The sequence below is a fragment of the Momordica charantia genome (assembly GCF_013281855.1).
Source record: "Momordica charantia cultivar OHB3-1 chromosome 2 unlocalized genomic scaffold, Mcharantia_2.0 BLBB01000002.1, whole genome shotgun sequence".
NCBI classification, from domain to species: domain Eukaryota; kingdom Viridiplantae; phylum Streptophyta; class Magnoliopsida; order Cucurbitales; family Cucurbitaceae; genus Momordica; species Momordica charantia.
This window is the reverse complement of record NW_028275160.1, coordinates 19417716-19439307: the sequence shown is the minus strand read 5'-3', so window position 1 is coordinate 19439307 and position 21592 is coordinate 19417716. Positions and strand designations below refer to the sequence as shown.

The 21592-nt window shown below is 32.0% G+C and overlaps 1 protein-coding gene across 1 annotated transcript; it reads left to right on the top strand.

The window, feature by feature from the left end:
- The first annotated feature begins 388 nt into the window (after window positions 1-388).
- LOC111023350 (subtilisin-like protease SBT4.14) lies at window positions 389-8997 on the top strand. The gene is made up of 10 exons (XM_022300771.2): window positions 389-478; window positions 571-671; window positions 1229-1326; window positions 1496-1639; window positions 2155-2260; window positions 3682-4198; window positions 5098-5423; window positions 6655-6763; window positions 7197-7410; window positions 8305-8997. Exons 1-10 carry the CDS (start codon window positions 389-391, stop codon window positions 8844-8846), a joined length of 2247 nt encoding a protein of 748 aa, XP_022156463.1. The 3' UTR covers window positions 8847-8997.
- The last annotated feature ends 12595 nt before the right edge of the window (window positions 8998-21592 follow it).

Below are 21592 nucleotides of genomic sequence, written 5' to 3'. Positions count from 1 at the left end.
TTTATAGACAAAAATGATAATTGACAAAACCGCATTAACAAAACCTAATTATTAATTAGTCCGAGTAGAAACTATAATTAAGATATCATAATACAGCTAAAAACTACAACACTCCAAGTAAGAACTACAATTAATTGACATTGACAAAAATGGGTAATTGACAAAAGATTTCCCAATTTTGAAATAAGAAAAGGAAAAAAATAAAAAAACAAAAGCCAATCTCTCGTTAGACCATTTCTTCTGTGTGTCTTTTAAAAAATTAATCCTTTTTCTTAGATTTCATATATTCTATAAATAGATAGCCATGGAAACATTCTCATCCTTTTACGTTTGAACAAATCACATTATAAATACAGAGAGTCGGAGATCCCTCGATTCATTGGTAATCATGTCGAAAGACAAGACTTTTTGTGTGGTTGTTTTTGTTCTTCTCTCCATCATAGGATATGTTTTTGCCGTTGAAAACGACCAGGAAAAGGTTATGAGTTGACAAATTTATGCTCCATTTTAGTCTTTTATAAGCTTTACTTCTCTAATTTTCTTTATTTTTTTTTATTCTATTTTTTGCAGAAACATTTCATTATTTTCCTTAAAAATAATGAAATTGCTTTGAACAATGAAGTCGATGCAGCAGAAACACATCTCAATGTTCTCAAAACAGTGAAAGAAAGGTGGGTTGTGTGTTTAAATTTGTTGTGCTAGAACTGTTGGATTTGTAAGGTAATTGTAAACCAAATCCCACATTGGCGGAATGATCATGGGTATATAACAAACAACAATTATCTCTATTGGTATGAGGTTTTTTGGGTGAAACCGAAAGCAAAGCTGTGAAGGCTATGCCCAAAGCGGATAATATCATACGATTGTGGAGATACTCGGATACTGAAACTAATCCAAATGATGAATACTTTTTACTTGGGATTGGAGGGCTAAAATTTAATCTCTATTCTTTGATTTATCGCTTACTATATTGCAATTAATATTGAGATTTGACATTTTTATTGAATTAAGTCTTCATGACTGAGGTTGATTTATAAACCAATATGTAGAATATATATTTTTATTGGAATAATCCACAAAGTTTATCCAGGACAAAGCAGCCCAAACAAAAGGGTTGATAACAAATAAATCTCAAGACGTGATTGATTCCAAAAATCGAGTTATGAGAGTGACAGTCATATCAGAACGAACGCGACTACTCTAAAAGAACGTGTTTATATGTTTGCAGCCATGTCGATGCAAAGGAATCAATGGTCCACAGCTACACAAAAAGCCTCAATGCCTTTGCTGCCTCGCTTACCGGAGAGGAAGCCCAAAAACTAGCAAGTACGTCTTTCATATATCCTTAAGCATCATTCTTTGTTTTTGCTGGATTTGCTTTTTACCTCGCTTCACATTTTTTAAATTTTCTCTTTGGGGTCTGTATTCATCTTTATTTACATTTTAACCCCTTTTTTTTCTATTTATGCTTTTATAAACCATGTCTGTGATTTAGAGATGGGAGAAGTGCATTCAGTGATCCCAAACACATATAGAAAGCTACAGACAACAAGATCATGGGACTTCATTGGGTTGCCTTCCAATGCAACAAGACATCCCCAACACGAGAGTAATATTATTGTGGGTGTATTTGATACTGGTAATTTCTGTTCTTTTTTTTAGATAAAACTTTCAAATTTATATATCTTTTAATTCATTTATTCTCGAATTAAACTCTAAACTTGAATAAGTTGTGAAAATAATATCCGCTAATTAAATCTCTAGTTTTGAAGATTGATGCTGACACTCGTTAATAGTTATTGATACTTTTAGGGTTAAACCGACTATTTTTCTAGCTATATGAAATGTCTTTTTATTACTTTATAGTGTGGCTCGATTAAGATATTTATGTGGTTGTGTTTATGTATGTATTTTGTGACCTAATTTCAAGTGTTTTATTGGTTGAATATCGTGTAATTTGTTGATTAGTTCATAAGTTGGATTCTTTGACGTCCTCTACAAAAGGAATAATTTCATAATTTATTATTATTTAGGGCTTGACCTAAGTAGAAGGACAAAAGAATAATTATTTTTTCCAGTTTTTAGGGTTTATCCACGCCATTATTAAAAGTAGTACAAAAATTGTAAAATTTTAATTAGACAAATTATTAACAGGGATCACTCCAACGGCGGAGAGCTTCAAAGATAATGGATTTGGTCCTCCACCAAAAAAATGGAAAGGCACTTGTCAACACTTTGCAAATTTCTCTGGCTGCAACAAGTAAAATTTTCTTCCCTTTTCTCATTTTCATTTCTTAACACAAAAAAAAATAGCTTAAATCCCAACCTTAGGCTTGCGTTTTCAGGGTTGCTTCTATTAATAACTGCTTGGTACGGAACCAGAGTGATTTTTGCAAAAGTGATTTAATTATAATTGGTTTTGTGAAAGTGATTTTTATATTATTATTTTATACTTTTTAAAGTGATTTTTTATATAATTTAAAAGTGATTTTTGAAGGATTAATATTTGAAGCTTAGAGAGAGAGTTTGACAAAAGTTTTAGATAAAGAAACGTTAGAGAGCAACAAAAACCTTAGATTATTATAGAGTGAAAGAAGATAGAGAAATAAAATGAAATGTCAACTAAAAATTTAAAGAGTGATCACAAAAATTTAGAGAAAAAAGTTTGAGAGAATAAAGAAGATTAAAGATAAATAAAGTTGGAGAATGACAAAATTTTTAGAAACAAAGAAAATAAAAATCTTAAATTTTTAAGTGAAAATAAGACGAAATAATAAGACAATTTTGAAATTTAAAAATTAATTTTCTATTATTATTATTATTATTATTATTATTATTATTTATCATAAGTCACTTGTGAATCACCTCCCAAGTGATTGAGCACATAAATCACTTAATGTAATCTTTAATTTTTTCAAAATCACTTGATAATTATTACGAAAGGATGTCATTTTAAAATAGTAGGCAGTGATTTCATGGTGAATGTGATTCTAACCATATTAAAATTCCTTCCAAACATGTCATTTCCTTCTTTTAGTTATAAATTTAGTGTATTTTATGTCATCTCAATCGCCCGCACCATTAACTAAGTCTTTGTTTTATGTAACTATTTTGTTTTTATTTTTCTAACTTTAAGAGTTATTATTGGTCTATTTTCTCTCTCTTTTTTTGACATAACTTTTTTTAATCATTTTTTATAAACAAGGTTGAATGCTTAACCAAATTTAAAAAAAAAACATTTTTTAAAAGTGTATAACAAAGCAAACAAAGAAAAGTAGTGTTTATAAGTTAAATTTAAAAAAACACAATGATTATGAAACAAGACCTAGATATTTATAGAACATAACTATTTGATAAATGTTTGCTGATTTAACAAAATAAAAAAATAACAAAAGAAAGTGAGTAGTTAGAACAAATTAGTTGATACTTGCACTGGCTACTTTACTTTGTCCACCTAGTTGCCGTTTGTCAAATAAATATATCATATTATCATTTTGATTAATTAATAGTGTCACATAGGAAATTAAAAAGGAAAAAAAAAAGTAAGGACTACATAAGATTACTATTAAACTCAAGGATATGTAAGTGAAATTTTTAAAGGTTTAAGTAATTAAACAGAGAACAATCATCAAAACTCACGGTTTTTTTTCCTTTTCGGCCATCAATCTTTCATTTTTTAAGCAAGCTGATCGGAGCAAGATATTTCAAGCTAGACAAGATCCACGATCCCATCGACATCTTATCACCGGTAGACGTTAACGGCCACGGTACGCACACGGCCTCAACAGCGGCAGGCAATGCAGTTCCTGGCGCCAACCTGTTCGGGCTAGCCGAAGGAACAGCACGTGGTGCCGTGCCCTCGGCCAGAATCGCCATATACAAAGTCTGCTGGGCCAGCAGGGGGTGCGCTGATATGGATATGCTGGCTGCCTTCGATGCAGCCATACGTGATGGTGTCCATATCATCTCGGTATCGGTTGGTGAAGGTGGCTTTGGCAATTACGCTGAGGACGCTGTCTCCATTGGCGCGTTTCATGCCATGAAGAACGGCATTGTCACCGTGGCTGCTGCGGGCAACAACGGCCCGGCCACGGGCAGCGTTATCAACCACGCGCCGTGGATCTTAACGGTAGGAGCCAGTTGGACCGATAGAACATTTACCAGCAGAGTGGAGTTGGGCAATGGGAAGAGCATCTCTGTAAGTTTGCATATCTATTGTGAAATTAATTTGGGAGTTAGAATCCATTTTTACGCTACTTATACGTTAAAATGTTGGGTTAAGAAGACCAAAGGGTAGATTTTTATGAAAAAAGTTAATAATTATAACATAACATTTGAGAGCACAATTTGAAATTAAAATATAGTTTAACCTTAAATATAAAAATATTGGAAACAAATTATAGGAAAGTTATTTACTCATTAGTAAAAATTTTTTAGTACAATGGAAGACTCAAACTCACCATCTCATAGTTGGAGATAGGTGCGAATACAAGCTGAAATCATGTTGGGCACACAAGTATATTTTTTAAACCTTACTTATTAAAACACTCTCCAACAATATTTAATTAATATTTTTTAAAAAATTAATAATAGAAAAAGAATATTAGATAAATTTTAAAAGAGTCAATTACACATTAAGAACTTTGAATTTTTATTTTAATATTTTACACATGAAGAAGTTTTAGTTTTTATTTTAATATTTTGCAGATATCCACGTGCTATTATTTAAATGTTACCGTGACAGATTGACTAAACTAACAAATAACACAACCGGTCTAACATCAACATCGTTTATTGGTTAATACATCTATTATTTCAAGAGGTCGGAGGTTCAAACCTCTTTTGTTTGACGGTATACAAACCATCACGAAGATTTGATTAGGTCTGACGGTTTGAATCCCGATCAGCTAGGGCATAAACCGTTGGGACAATGGGATTCTCCTGATTTCCAAAACCAGTCGGGATGACCCTTACTTTTTTCCGATGCAAAATCCCAACGATTTTTAAATTTCTTTTTTATGGTTTTAAGCGTCAGAAAAATCCTTATTTCTTGCATTTGAAAGGATTTTTGTTTGATGGTATGAATTGTGCATGCAGGGGATGGGAATAAACACATTCAACCCGAGGCAAAAAATGTTCCCTCTAGTGGACGGAGCGGATGTGGCGAGTAACAACCCACAAGCCAGAGGCGGCGCGAGCATTTGCGCAGAGGGCTCACTTGATCCAGCAAAGGTGAAAGGGCACCTTGTGTTGTGCAGAATGATCACTTGGGGCTCTGATTCTGTGGTCAAATCAGCTGGTGCTGATGGAACCATTCTTCAAAGTGATCAGTTTCTTGACCATCCTCATCTCTACATGACCTCAGCCACCATGGTTAGTACTTCTGATGGTGCTTCTATTGACGCCTATATCAGGTCCACAAGGTACGTACTAATTCGAGTTCGATTTTAATTAGGTTAAACCTCTTCAAAATGTGTCTACATCGTTACTAACTTGAGGTTAGTAGTACGTGAAGCCCGTGACGCTCAAATCAGTATTGATTTGATCTATACTTCAAGAGAATATAGTTTTTGCTTACTGGATTTTTTTGCTTTCTTACACGTACGCATATAGTATTTTGCTTTGAACATGTGGAGAATGAATTGAGGTTTAGTAGAGCTACATGTGAATTTTAAGTTAGCTGAGTGGTGTTAATTAGGAAATTAGAAATGAGATGGGATGTTTTTTTTTTTTTTTTTTTTTATTTCTAGAATTAATTAGAGAGTCAAAGTTACCCGTTACGATTTTAACTTGAATCTATATAACGAAACTTCTAGATAAATCTTAAGGGAGTGTTTGTTTGGTGGTAATCTGAGATGACCGTTCTATGGATTACGTATTTGATTTTTTTTTCGTACCATCAAGGTATCTTAGAAAGCCCTATTTGAAACAATCTTGATTTCGGTTTAAACGGACGAGTGTCTAAGATTATCTCCTATCAAGCATCCATTTAATCACTACATTTATCTCTAACCCTATTATTAAGTTAATAATCTTTCTTTCTCCATTGGCCTCATTCTTCTTTTGGACTATGTTTTTTTTTTTTGTTTGACAAAAATTCGCTCAGAATCTACTATGCATATTTTTCTTTCTTCTGTGTATCCTTCCTCCGTATTTTTTTTTTTTTTTTTTAAAAAATGAGATGAGAGTTTTTTAGTTTATAGAATTAATTAGAGTAAAAAAAACCCATAGTTAGTAAATGAAAAATCGAGGTTGTACTCGAAATAGAGTAAAAAGGAAAGGAGTTGTGTGTAAATATAAGGGGTGGGTTTTGAACTTAGGGGTTTTTCACAATGTGCAATATAGGATCCACGTTTTTTCTATCCTACTCGTTCTTTATGTTGTGTTCAAAGAAAACGTGCTGTCGAAGTGAACTACTATTATCGTCGGGTCGGGTCACGATGTATATAGTCAGTTATTACCAATGAACCATAAGAATTATAACTATAATGAAATTAAGTTGTATAACCATAGGGACCAAGCTTTTGTTTAAAATAATTTAAAACTATATTAAAGACTATGGGAAATTAATTTTGTTCCCCCAAAACTTGAAATTTAAACAGTAGTACTAGAGAAGGCATGCATTAATGGGGTTGGTTGTGAATTTGAAAGCAGGACACCAACGGCAGTGATATACAAATCTACTGAAGTGAAAACACCAGCTCCACTGGTGGCTTCCTTCTCATCCAGAGGCCCAAACCCAGGCTCCACCCGAATTCTAAAGGTAAAAAATCCAATAACTTTAAACTCTTTTATTACTCTTAATCCTCACAAATCAATACCTAAATATTATTTTTATTAGGAGGAGTGACAGTGAGTCTTTTATGTATTTTAGAATACGTCACCTGTGTTTTAAAATTTTTAAATATGACACAAATTTTCACTTATATTAATAGTATGTTCGATACTCATATCAATATAATAGACACTAAATGTTTATCACAAATATTGCAATTAATATATTAGACACTCATATTATCAGTATATCATATGTATATCTCATTCATATATCGACAATTAGATATATTACAGACATATATTGCAGATGTATATCATTTGAGTAAAGTTATTATTTTAAAATTAGAACTCGGTTTTTTTACTAACTGTTTTTGTCATATTTGTAACTGCTTCTTTTTATTATTTATGCCCGTATACAGCCCGACATTGTAGCTCCAGGAGTGAACATATTGGCCACGTTCACGCCCCTGAAGTCTCTTACGGGTCTGAAGGGAGACACCCAATTCTCCAAATTCACGATCGAGTCCGGCACTTCCATGGCGTGCCCTCACGCCGCCGGAGCGGCAGCCTATGTAAAGTCTTTCCACCCCGATTGGTCTCCTGCCGCCATTAGATCCGCCCTCATCACCACTGGTACGGCGCTGCTTATCTTTTCTCTTACCTTAGAATCACATAAACTAATCAATCCTTCTAGCTTTGCTCTCTTTTTATCTAATTCATTTCCACCTTCATCAGACTCAACTCTTATTTCATACACATGTTCAACCATTTTTAGATGTACCTCCGAGCTCTATTTTCCCTTTAATTACAAGCCTAAAACTTTTGAGAGTTGATCAATTTTGATTCTAATAAGTTCATGATACTTAAAGGAATATTAGTGATGATTCGACACAATTGAGCAAAGCATCGGGTGAGGGAGTCGATTAGTTGAATAAAATAATGGTGGAAGATAAAGAAATGACATGCAACTTAAAAATATATTTCTCTCGCATCTTCCATACTCTTATTTTATCTAGTTAGCCTATTTTCTTATATTGATCCGGCCAAATAATCCCTTGTTTGGTTTGACAATGCGTCATTTTAACATAAACACAGTCTAAAGTTTGTGGATTATTCAATATAAACTTTTTATAATTTATAGAGATAAAATAAGTCAAAGCGAATATGGCTTAACCGTAATTGACGTTTATCTCTAAGTAAAAAGTTGAGAGTTCGAACCACATCCTCACATATTGTACTCAACAAGAAAAAAATAATAGACAAAAGAAAAAAATTATTATGAACTAAATTTAAATAATTTATAATACTCCATTAGATGTGGAAAAATATTAAACTAATTTTATACTAGATTTGTTAGGTTTATTTTATTATGCTCTTTTAAACTTTTATAATTAATGTTTAGTTCCAAAACTTAATTTTATTTTGATTTAAGTTGGTTCAATTCTTTAAAATGTATATTTAGTCATAGAACTTAAAAAGTAATAAGTGAATAACGTGATAATAATTGTTTTCACTTCCAATATGAAGCGACGCCGATCAGTCGACGAATGAACGCAGAAGGAGAATTCGCATACGGTGCTGGAAACCTAAATCCAGAAAGGGCAGTAAATCCAGGCCTAATCTACGATGACGACGAGATGTCCTACGTTAAACTCCTCTGCAGCGAACGGTACAGCCAATCGTCAATTGCCACCCTCACTGGACCCAAGCCCGTAAACTGCGCATCTCTAATGCATGGACTTAGCCACGACTCGCTCAACTATCCAACCATTCAACTTAGTCTCCAAAACACTCGAACCACGACGGTTGCTGAGTTCCAGCGGCAAGTTACCAATGTCGGCCATGCCGTCTCCGTCTACCACGCCATTGTCAGCGCTCCCCCCGGGGTGGAGATCACGGTGTCTCCGACGACTCTGTCCTTCACGCACGTGCTGCAGAAACTTACGTTCAAGGTCGTTGTGGAGGCGGGACCGTTGCCGCCGGGGAAAATGGAGTCTGGATTGCTGACTTGGAAAACTGCCGGCCACGTGGTCAGAAGCCCAATCGTTGTTTACAGTCCCTCCTCGTGAGAACGGACAACATGTAGAAACTGTGTTTGTACATAATGCTTTTATTATTAAGAACTTATATGTTGTGGCATAATTGATGGAAATAGTTATTTTTATTGAGTATTAATCATCTGTCAACAAAAACTTATAATAGTAAAATTGTTGCCATTAAATCCAGTCGTTAATACAGTTTTGTTAACAACACCAAACTATCTAATTTTTTCATAGTATATATATATTTTTTTTTTTCTCTCCTTTTTTGTTTGTTATATCTTTGAGCCTCTTAGCTAGAAGTCTTGGGTCCACTAGTTTGAGATTCGAACTAAGTTTTGGAATCTAAATTTGGCATCTGGTGGTTCCACCTGACTATACCTCCTTGTTGACCTGCGATGATTTCAAAAGCAGGAGTGATTAAACATAGTTAAAAAATCAAATAGAATCGGTCGGTTTTAGAGAACCTACGTTCCGACCTGTCAATCGATCAATCTCCCTGTCCATATAAAAGTCTGATCGACAAACTATTGATTTAACATAAAATTTAATTAAACGAATATATATCACATATATATATATGATTTAAAGTTTCTTTTTCTCCTTTCACACGATTCGTTGAAACAGAATTTCAAGACAGTGGCAACCTTGTCCAAAACCAGATCTCATGATCGCAGTATAGATGATTATTACAAATTTACAGCTAGTATTATCCCGATTTTTCCTCTCTTTGATAGCTTTTCAAACTCTCCTTGCAAGCTATCATTTCTATTCCTGAAATTTGGCTTTACTGCCTTATTTGTCCTATTTAGTGCTTTATTACTTAGTTGTTTTTTCCTTCAATAACACATGTATTTTAGGCATCTTATTCGAGACAAACTCATGGGTCAATTGGACTAGTCATTGATACCACTAGTTCCCTTTTATATATACTAGTTAAAATCACTAGTTAATATCACGTGCAATGCACGCGGTTTTAAATATTTTAATATAATATTTATAACATTTAACATATAGAATGATAACTAACCCAATTTTTAAATTGTACTATTAGTTTTTCAAATAAAATATATTAGTCTTTGTTGATATTTTATATAAAAAATATAGTATTCCAACTAAAAAATAAGACAATAAAATAAGATATGTAGAAAACGATTCATATGATATAAATTTGAAATCATAAATGTGGTTATCAACTTTTAATTAAAAATATTTTTATAAATTTAAAAATAACCAAATCTAAGACATGATACATTAAAACAAATTATGTCACTAAAAATTCAAACAATAAAATTATTTGTTAGATAGTCAAAGTTATAATAGGAATAAATAAAATTGTCCGTTTATTACTCTTAAGCTACTTTTTAAAATTGAAAATTGACAAATCAAATATCATTTTTTAATTTTTAAAATGATAAATATAAAAATAAAATCTCAAATAAGAGAAATTAAAGACTTAAAAACTTGAAATTTGAGAAAGAAACTGAATAATGTGTACTTGAATAATGTATAATGTGTACTTGAATAATGTATAATGTGTACTTGAATAATGTGTGTACTGTCATAATATCATTTAAAATATATGGGATAAAGAATCAAACCACGAAGAAAAATAAAATAAAAACTACACCAATGAAAAATATATATTAAGATAAATAGGAAAGTAATACTAAGTATTACTTTCCTATTTATCTTAATATATTTTAAAACTTGAAAAAAGATTAACTGAATATTAAATTAAACTTGAAAAGAACCTTAACTAAATATTAAAACACGAAGGTATCATGAACATAATATAATTTAAAATAATCTACATAAAATGATTAAAATAATCTTAAAAAAACTAAAAGTTAAAAGATAACAAGAATACATAATTTTATACTTCACCTCTTTAATAGATTAAATAGATTTTTGAATTCAGATATACGTACAAAATTAAAAAATATAATCATAAAATAAGTAGTTAAGATAACAACACTTACCCACATCAATGTAGGAAACAGATACTCAAAATAATCAGGTAGGTACAAAATTAACATCAATTTTAGAAACCCAACAATTAAAATTAATAAATACAATTTTTTTTAAATCTTAGCATTCGTGACCGATGAAGATGGACAGTTTTTCAGCAGATGAAATAAACAAAATCATGGAAACAACTTAGACAAACTTGCAATCTCCTTGGAACAGAGACATTGTATTACAATTGCTATGGTTGAATTGCAAGATCATAAAAAAGAATGTGTTATATGATCAATTTTTCTGTCTATTCTTAAATTTATTTCAACCTGGATCTTCATTTAGAGTTAAATGGGGAATGAAGGAGGAAGATGCTTGTATTTTGGCCATGAAAGTATATTGTCAGGCTTATTCATCTGTTTGGTAAAAAAATATATAAACATAAAATAAAAAATCCAAAAGATCATGAACACAACAATAAATGAGATAAATACAAATATTAAATATAATTTTATAGGGATCCAAAAAAATAATTAAAGAGAAAACAACAATCACTCCATATCGGTTTATAAAAAATAATATGATAACAGTACAATAATTCACATAAATTTATAAAACATAACGCTCAAAATTCGCATCAATTTTTATATTTTACCTCTTCATCGGCTAAAATTAATTTTTGTAGTCACAAATCTTGATTTTGACATACTTCAATATTTCCCCTACGAACAACAAAAACTTTTAATTTCCACAACTCTTGGAAATGTATTAGTTCTTTGATAAAAGAAGAGATTTTCGTAGAAATTTTGGGAGAAAGAACATATGAGTTTTTAATTTAGACTATTTCCTTTTATAAATGGTTTGTAAAAGAAGAACAATCATACCTTTTCAACGTACTGCTTCTCTAAATAGACACTTCATTCAAATAATAGCATCCCGTAGTAGAATTACATGGAAGAATATATAATATTGATGAAGGGTAAACTTGATATATCTATATATGTCTATATATCGTGCAACCATTATCTATCTCTCCCTTCAATCCCATTTCTTTTCATCTCATGTTTGTTTTCCTTCACCATGATTTTCACTGTTTGGTTTTGTTTGAATTTTTTAATAAAATTATTTTTAAAATTGAAGAATCACAATTTTTCATGAAATGATGTGTCTTTTGTAAATATTACGTATTTTTATGAAAAGACATAACTCTACACGAAAAGATATGACTATTTTAGTAACAACAAATAATCTATAAATATGTGGTTTTTTTCATATTTGAATCTTGTATCAAAATTATCCTCCTTTTTCCTATGTACTATTACTTAAGTACTAAAGGTTCGTTGAGTCTTATGTATGAAGCACTGAATTCACAAGTTGGTAAATCCGTCATAACATGAGAGACAATATTTTTTGTGAAATCCTGAACACCATAGAGGAAATAAAATTATCTTAATGAAACAATGTTATTGTTGCATTTGGATTGTTTGATTTTTTATTTCCTTAATTTCTCTGCATATTTTTCTCCAACAATTTTAACATAATTTTACTATATTTCGATTTTGTTTTCTCAATATTGATTTGGTATATTCTGTTTTGGTTACCATTCCTGTGGCACTGTGATTGGTATTAGTATTTTTTTTCTCTCTTTCCGGATACTATTCCGTCTATTCTTTTTTTTTTTTTTTTTTTTCTCTTTTTTGGAACTTTCCTCAAAAATTTACTTTTCTTTAAAACCTTGTATTGCTTTACATCAATATTGCCTTTGGAAGGAAGTTGATTATTATTATTATTATTATTGGTTTCTTTTCGATTCTCTATTTCTTTCTTTCTTTTTTTTACTCACATAATTTCAAGATCATGCTGGGTTTGTTTTAGTAAGTTGGGGAAGTTTTGGATTTATATTTGACGGTATGCAATGGGTAGCATGTTTTATGTATTTTAAAATATGTCACTTATTTTTAAAATTTTTAAATAGAACAAAATTTTTTAAGATACTCATATTAGTAGTATATGAGACATTCATATCAGTAGTATATTAGATGTATATCACATATATATACACATGCACTCATATTAGTAGTATATCATATGTATATCACATACATATTGCAATTATTATAGGAAAACAATATTGCAATCCTTATAAGACAACAATATTCTACCCCGGTAGAAATTGGTAATAGTGAAGTCCTCCGGAAACCCGACACTGTTTCACCACCCCAATGGCACAGATCCAGGCTTAACATCAGGCCAGTGCAAATCTAGTCCTGATGATTGGCGAGCACACACGAAGGCCCGCTGCTTCCAGCATCTTCTTCTTCAATGGCGGTGTGAATCCATATTTAAGAAACCCCATATTCTTCATTCTCCAATTCTATAATTGGAAAACCTGAAGTGGAAGATCTTCAGAAGAAGAAAAAGGTTTCGTTTTCCCTGCTGTATTTATATTTGATGTAATTGTTTATGTGCATACCGATGCATGTAAGGCGATGCATTTATAGGCTTGATTTTGGCTGAATCATTTATTATTTAATTTTGTGGAACTTTATTTAAACCACGAACTTTGTCCATAAAAGTTTTCTAATACATTGTTGTTTCTTATATAAATTCTTTTGCTCATTTATTGAATTCACCTAATTTTGTTGTTTGCTAAGAAATGTACCCTGAAAGGGTAAAGCTTGATTCGAACTATTTTTTTTTTTGTTATTTATGATGACTGTCATATTGGTTGAAGTTCAGTGCTTAAATTGGTTTTTTTTCCAGAGTTTCCGGGAGTATTAATGCAGAACTGAGATATTATTGTTTTAAAAGCTTAATTGATCTTAATCTTGAGTGTGTTATGAACTCACACCTACGCGAGGGTGTTTTTGGATTCATGTGGACAAGGATGACGTGAGCGTTTTCGCAAAAAGCCTTTTGTTTAGGAACACATTCACGTGTGGAGCTTGGAACATTCCTACACAATATGAAACTCGCAGCCTCTTGATTGTGTATACAAGTGATTCCCCTAAAATACTGGTTCAGCGCTCAGAGTATGTATCTGCCCTTTTGATACTCCAAGAAGAATTAATCAATGATCATTGACGGTTATTTATTAGAGAACTAGTATGACTTAAGGAGCAAGAGATGAGACTAAAGGCAAAACAGTAATTCCGGTCAGTCCAAACCATAAATCACTTTGTGAATGAGCAACAACGAATGATAAAGATAAATCGGAAGATAGACAGAGGGAAAAAGTTTGGCTCGCGTTGTAGTTAAAGGAGGCCATGAGATGTGGATTCAATTTTGGAAAGGCAGTAAAGGTGCAGTATGATGAGGGCTCCAAACATCCTGTGAGAATCATTTCATGCATAGCTTCCCAAAGGAAAACTTTAATTTTTTGAAGGGTGCTAATTTTCCATATAGAATTTCAAATGATTCTCTTCTGTTGTTACAGCTACTTGTTGCATTACAATTCAGATCCTAAATAGTTTATAACCACTTTTAACACTATTGGGTATTTTTTACAATATGTGATTGGCCCAATTTAAAGGCTCATGTGGGCTTAAGTTTATTTATGGGAATCTTAGGTGGATGACTAAATTTTGGCACCCATTTAAAAAAGATGTCCATTTGTTTTTAATTTTGTAAAAATGACTAAAGGATATTTTAGGAATTTTACAAAATATAATGATTTTCCAATAATCTCCTTCCCATGTTTTTTAGAAGCTCCTTATATTTAACCACGTAACAAACTTGGTTTTGAATTTAAATTATGCTTTCTACGTTCAACGGATTTTAAGTTAATTATTTTGTTTTGAATTTCAATTAATTTAAACGATTTGCCATTGTTCAACTGTCTCTCATCTCATCCTTCTGCCATTGTTCTACTCTTCTTCTTCTAAGCTTCATCTTCTCTTTTTGCAACAATAGATTGTGTATTAATCACAATTCTATATGGTGTACGTGGGATGAAAATATGTGTACAACAATTTCAACATCTCTCAGATGTTAGTCTGGAAGAACTCTACGTTGTCTCACTTTATTGAAGGCATTAGGAAGAACATTCATTTAACAGACGGGGAAAAAGTTGCATCCATATCGTTGGTCAAGAATGATAGTCACAAATCTCTTATTATAGACTAGTTGAAGATATAGGGATATCACATAGTTTTTAACTGAGTTGTCGAATGAGTTGGGGAGAGAGTACTGCATTGTCGTTGATAATATGGATACTCATATCAACTCCATATATGGGAGTAGGACAACATTCCGAACGAATGTAAATATCAACATTTACCGTAGCCATGAGCGTGCGACGCAAGTACAATTTACAATCGATAACATTGTTGTAGATACTCTCATTGACACCATGAATGGAAGTAAAACATCAGTACACACCACATCTCACAATAAATGCAAGAAACTCATTTCGTCGTTCACATCAAAGTTGATTGAGAAAAATCCAGGTAATGTATATATATTTATTGATATTGTAGTTTTGCCGTATATGTGTATATTTACCAAACGTTTATCATGCAGGAGTGCAATTTTCTGAACTTGATCATTACCGTACCTTTTTTTTTAATTGATTTTTCAATTTGATTGTATATGCATATATTTACTAATAATTATCATGTAGTATACAACCAATGAGGTCGATGCCATAGGCAGATTAAAGTACATTTTTTATAAGTTTAGATGGGATTGTGCGGGAGGTGCATGAAATAAAGAAGATGGGGGAAGATGAAGATGCTCCTAAACCCTAACTTTTTTAATTAAGTCAAAGATAAGACTTAAATTTTCCAATTTATCTAGTAATAATCATATTTACCTTCTTATTTCAAAATGTAAGATTTTAGGGGGTTAAATTTCAAAATATACCTCAACACATTTATAACAATTTTTTTCTTAAATCTACTTTCAAATTTTGATTATCAATTTTAAATTAGTTTCATGTTTATTATTTTAACTTCATTCATTTTAGATATAGTTGATTCCCAAAGCCCGTTGTTTTTGCTATTTGTTAAAAATCCTAAATCCCTAAAATGATGCATGTATACCTAATTGGCTACAAGAGTATATTTGTCTAAAAATTATTTCATTATTTAAAATGAAAAATCAATTAGCCATTATTGCAATCTTTGATAGGTTTGACCCTTTTTTAAAAGGCATTATTAATTTTGGTCATTCCTGCCGTTGTCCCAAATTAATAATGCGTTTTAAAAAATGGTCGAATCTATAAAATATTGCAATAATGGCTAATTGATTTTTTTCATTAAATTCTAAAATATTTTGTAGACAAATATATCCTTGTAACCAATTAGGTATATACGCATAATTTTAGGAATTTAAGATTTTTAACTAATAGCAAAAACAATGTGCCTTAATTTAGCCAATCAACTCTATGTAATCAAATGAATTAAATTTAAATAATTAACTTAAATCTAATTTAAATTTGATAACCACAATTTGAAAGTTGATTTAAGAAAAAATTATTAAAAATGTGTTTGGGTAGATTTTGAAATTTATCCATCCAAAATTCCAAAATAAGGGGATAAAAAAGATTATTTATTAGATAAATGGTAAAATTTACTTCTCACCTTTGACTTGAGTTAGAGAGGTTAGGGTTTTATAAGTCCCCACTTTCTTCCCACCTTTTGGTCTCATAACACCCCATAGCCACCATCTTCCTCCATCTGACGCCTCCGTCCGGTGCCCTCCTCCGCCCTCTTGTGCCGATGACTATCTACCGCTACCTCATTTAGATCGATCGTTCTGTCACCGCCGTCCCATGCCGCCGCACCTCACGAAGCAGATCCGTGCACCGCCATCCCGGACTCACCTTTTAGGTCGTCGTCTCGTCCTACCGCTCACCTCACAAGGCAGATCCGCGCGCCGCTCACCTTCAAGTCGTCGTCCACGAACCAGAACCAGACCCGCCGCCGCAGCCCTCCCCACTGTAGTTCCATTGCAACACGTACCATATATGCCAGATCCACCACACCCCAAATCAGATCTGTCGTCCCGCCACCCGATGTTGATACGATCCACCGGCCGCCCCATTCCAGATCCACCTATTGCCACTTCGATTTGTTTCTGATCTGCCGCCTAGCTTCCATCTTCCAGCAGCTGTTCGAGGAAGGTAAGGCGCGTTGTTCAGATTTTGCGTATTTTAGGGGTATTTAAAAATATATTTTTGGTTTTCCTATATATTAGGGTATTTAAAAAAATACAAGTGTGGGACCGACATGTGTGTTTTGTTTATAACTAGATATGGTGAGTATATCTACAACTGCAACCGACTTAGTATATTTATATAGCTTAAATTTTAAATAAATCTGTAGATATGGTAAAAGTTAGAGGAGGAACATCTCGAGATGATTAAAAACTACTGGTATAACAGGGTATTCAAGGCAATCATGAAAAATAAACTTAGAAAGTGAAAAAAAAGGTATAGATGCAGTTGTTTATATATTATTTGTTTGTTAATTTTTAAACTAATATTTACAAATTAGTTTCACTGAGGTAACTGTACTCGTATGTTTTAGGGAAAATGAAAGAGTCTCAAGATAGTTGAGGAAGAACATGTTAGTGAGATAATTATTAGTGTATACATGTATTGACATTCTACTTATGATATTTGAGTTGTATAGTTGTATATACATGTATTGACTTTCGTATTTTGTTAATTATTGAATTGGTATATACATGTATTGACATAATTGAGTTGCATGGTAATATATACGTGTATTGAATTCTAATTTTGATTTTTCTTTAATTGGTATATACATTTAATGACCATTTAATTTTGATATTTTTTCTAATGTTTTAAAGAATGATACAAAGTCTAATGAAAATAATGAAAGAGTGAATAATGAATCCACCGACGAAGATAAGAAAAATAAATAACGTCTAAAGAAGTTTATGAGACTGAATTTGGTGACGATACGCGTCCAAAAGCTACAAATTTAAGAGGTATCACCTATTTTCCTAATTGTTTTGATTTATGGGTTGTTAGTCTTCAATTTTTTAATTTGCTTTTGTTGTAGATGATTTATTAAATGATAAAGAAACAGGAAAACAAGAATACAAACAACACATGAGAGCATATACTCCTTAGTAGTTAGGTATATATACCAATTGATTCAAATATGTATATATACATTAAGAAGATACAGTAGAACAATGACAGAACGATGAGATGGGAGCCGAATCGTTGTACACCAATCGTTTAAATTAACCGAAATACAAAACAAAATAATTAAAATAATTAACTTGAAATCCCTTGAATGTAGGAAAATCATTTTGAATTCAAAACAAAGTTTGTCACGTGAAAGACCCAAAAAAAAAACATGGAAAAAGGTATTGTTGGAGAACCACGTAATTTTGTAAAACTCGTAAAATACCCTTTAGCTATTTGTGTAAAATTTAAAAAACTAATGGGTATTTTTTAAAATGGGTGGCAAAATTTAGCCACCCACCTAAATTTCCTATTTATTTATATATATGTGCAGTCGCCAAAACTAAAGAGATTGTGTGATTGCAGATAGAATGAGACACTGAAAAGAGAGAAAAGCATAAAGAAAATTGAGAAAAGAAAAGTTCCTGTTGATGCAGAAACTTGGCCTCTTGTGATTCCGCCAATTTTGCACAAATCTTTTAGAATAAAAGGGATGAACAAGACTTGAAAAACATAATAGCACTAAAGACCGGTGTGGCTCCTTCCACACAGGCTCCGATGCTTAAGTTAGTATTGGAGAAGTCGACTGTAGAGTAGGGTGTTTAGGCATACATTTAGGGTGTGGCTTACTTCCCGATTTATACAGGCCGAATCCTAATCTCCCTAGGATTTACAGAAGTCTAACCCTAGCATCTTTTCAGAGATCTAGACTTCTTGGCCCATGTGTTTGGGGATAATGTTGGATCGAGGGTTGAGATCAGACAGGGGTTCGATTGGGCTGCACAAGAATCGAGGAGAACCGAATGAGGGTTCTTGGCCATTTGGAACACCTCGGCAGAGGCCTCGGCTCGACGCCGACCATGGGTCGGCCTAGTTGGCCTAAGCCGCGGTCTCTGGCGCTTACCTGTGCGCTTCTCCCTCTTCTTCTATGCCTTTTCTATCGCTTCATCTGTTCTATGTTTTTCTTCCCATAATAGTTCCTTCCATCGTTTTCAACACGATCAAAAGTCGATCCGTGGTCTGATCGGAGTGAAATTTTGACAGCGTGTTCACCAACTGAGAATCTTGACGTGGACGGTAGAGATTTCTTTTAAAACTGCCTATAGTCAAATACAGTAGGTAGTTGGGTGCTACTTTTAAGTGGATACGTTTCTAATATTCTTCTCTGGTTTATTCTTGTGTTTGCTGAGATTTATTGTCTCGAGATATCTTTTATTGCATGCCTCTAGTTGTGACTAAGGAGAACTTGTTATAGCCCATTATTGATTATACTGAAGATTTTGACTTCAATCCATGGTTTTTCATTCCTCACCTTGACGATCTGTTTCCACGTTAAAATTAGTTGTATCCTGTGCTTGTTTCAATTACTATGGTTCATAATTTGGCCATAAAATTAAATGTTTATCCTAACAAACACGTGGAGCAGACAATTTTCTTGGAACCCGTTATATATATTACATAATTAAGATCTCTATAATTAAAATATGATGAACGCTAATTATCAAAATTAGCTATCAAATTTCAAAATAAACGTGTAAGACTAGAAAACACAGATATATATACACACACACATACACATATACCAGTATTTAACTACGTATTTAGTAATTACATCGTTAAATACTAACTATTAACTATTAAATATTACAGTTTACAATTAGTCTATTTATTGCCGCCTCCAAATTTCTACAGAATGCACAAATTAAATAAAAAAGTATTGTAGGAGAGCGTACCTGATCTAGCCATAAAATTAAACAAATTAAAATTAATAACTTTTTTTTGCAAGAAATTGAAATTAGATTTATTGATGCGATAGTTATCTCTCGAAACCAATTTTAAAATATTTGTTTTGAAAATAGGAGCGGACAACTATGTTCGGATTGACCTTTAATCTCGGTTATAAAAACAATAGCTTGTTCCAAATTTTCTTTTATTTTTTAGACTTTATATAGACAATCGCCTAGATTAATTGTTACGTTATTCCAGATTTTGTCACGTCAACTTTTCATTTAACATATTAATGGATATTTGCTCAAATAGTACTTTTCCTTTTTTAAATGGTTATGAAAGATCAAGAATAGTATTGAATTATTCGAAGGGACGAGTGATATTTTTTAAAGAAAAGGGAAAGTTCTGGAGTACTTTTCATAAATTAGGATTTAATAAAACATTGAAATAATCAAGGACACATACGAAGAAGTTGAAAGGATTATAAGGCTCCACAATTTAATAATTCATGAAAATAAAACACACTTAGAAACCAATCATGTAGTATGTCACATGAATATTATATTGTACATTATCATGTTTCCTTGTTTAGTTTTAGGAAAAAAAAACATGTATATTTGTATCATTTTGCTTCTATGAGAATTCACGAAAATTATCCTCACTTTGGCATGGTATCAAAGCCTAAATACTTTCCTTGGGTTCTTTGTATTTTTTTGTGATTGACTTTGCTACAATCATTGGTTGAAGACAAACCTGTTGGCTATTGTTTATTTGATTTTCAATTTGCTTCAAGTCTTGGGTTTTCAAATTGTTTTGAAATTTCTTGAAATTTGCTCCAATTTTTTTGGAAGGAAAAATTATTCCTAACATCTCATAATACATATTGTCAAGCTAGTTAAGCAGCAGGTTCATAAAAAAAGTAAGATGTTGTGTAATGCCCCGCATTACCTTTAAGAGTATTTTTGTGACTTTATATTATTATTGTCTTTCAGCTAAGCTAGCTAGTAAAATCTAATAAACTTTATGTCAGTAAACTTTAATCCATCTTAGTTTATAATTGTAGGTTTCTTATGCTACTAATTAGGCTCATGTTAATTTTATTTACTTATCGAAAGAAACTTACAAAACGAAATTTAGCGATTCATCTTATCAATATTTAATTAATTATGTATGATAATAAAAAATAAATATGCGTAAGAGATTAATAAGATTAGCAAGATTATAATTGTATTTAAGTAACAAAATCAACAATACTACTTTAGTAATTAGATAAATGTTGTGAATTATGGTAATTGTAATGGTAGCATTATTTGAGTATTTATAAAGTTTCATACATTTTACCCAAAGTTTTATTATAAGGTAATTAGTCAAGTAAAGCCCCACATTACCTTTATTTTACTCTTTATTTTTCTACCATAATTAAATTAACTTAATTGGGGGAATATAGAGAGTTTTACTTAACTCATAACCATGATTAGGCAATATAACTCACCTTCCACTAACCATGATTAGGCAATATAACCCACCTTCCACCCAAGAGAAACATGTAGTAAATAAGTTAGTTAGGAAGACCAAAAAACTCTAACAATCCCATTAAGTAATCGGTCATGCATAAGGAGAGAGAAGAAGATTGTTTCATCTTCCAAGATTTATGTTTGTTTCATCTTCCAATCTATTCTTCTTAAGTTACCTATGCTTGTTTCATTCATTTTTCTCCAAGAACAACTCAAACCAAATCTCTCTCCATCCTCCATCGTAGTACGGTAAATCACACCTTAGAGGGAGAAATAGTTGTTTTTCCAAGTTCCTTCAAGGTCGTTCATCGGTTTCGCCTTTTCGGTAAGAAACGGTTTCTTTTAGTCTAGTTTTGGTAATGAATTTTCACTAATATTTTTTTTATAGAACCTAAGCATGTTCATATCCATTT

What these genes read in the sequence shown, in the direction of transcription:
- LOC111023350 (XM_022300771.2), top strand. Translation starts at nt 389, where the DNA reads ATGTCGAAAGACAAGACTTTTTGTGTGGTTGTTTTTGTTCTTCTCTCC. An exon ending in TGTGGGTGTATTTGATACTG is followed by an intron (nt 1,640 to 2,154) that starts GTAATTTCTGTT and finishes AATTATTAACAG; the next exon opens with GGATCACTCCAACGGCGGAG. An exon ending in GCAATGGGAAGAGCATCTCT is followed by an intron (nt 4,199 to 5,097) that starts GTAAGTTTGCAT and finishes TTGTGCATGCAG; the next exon opens with GGGATGGGAATAAACACATT.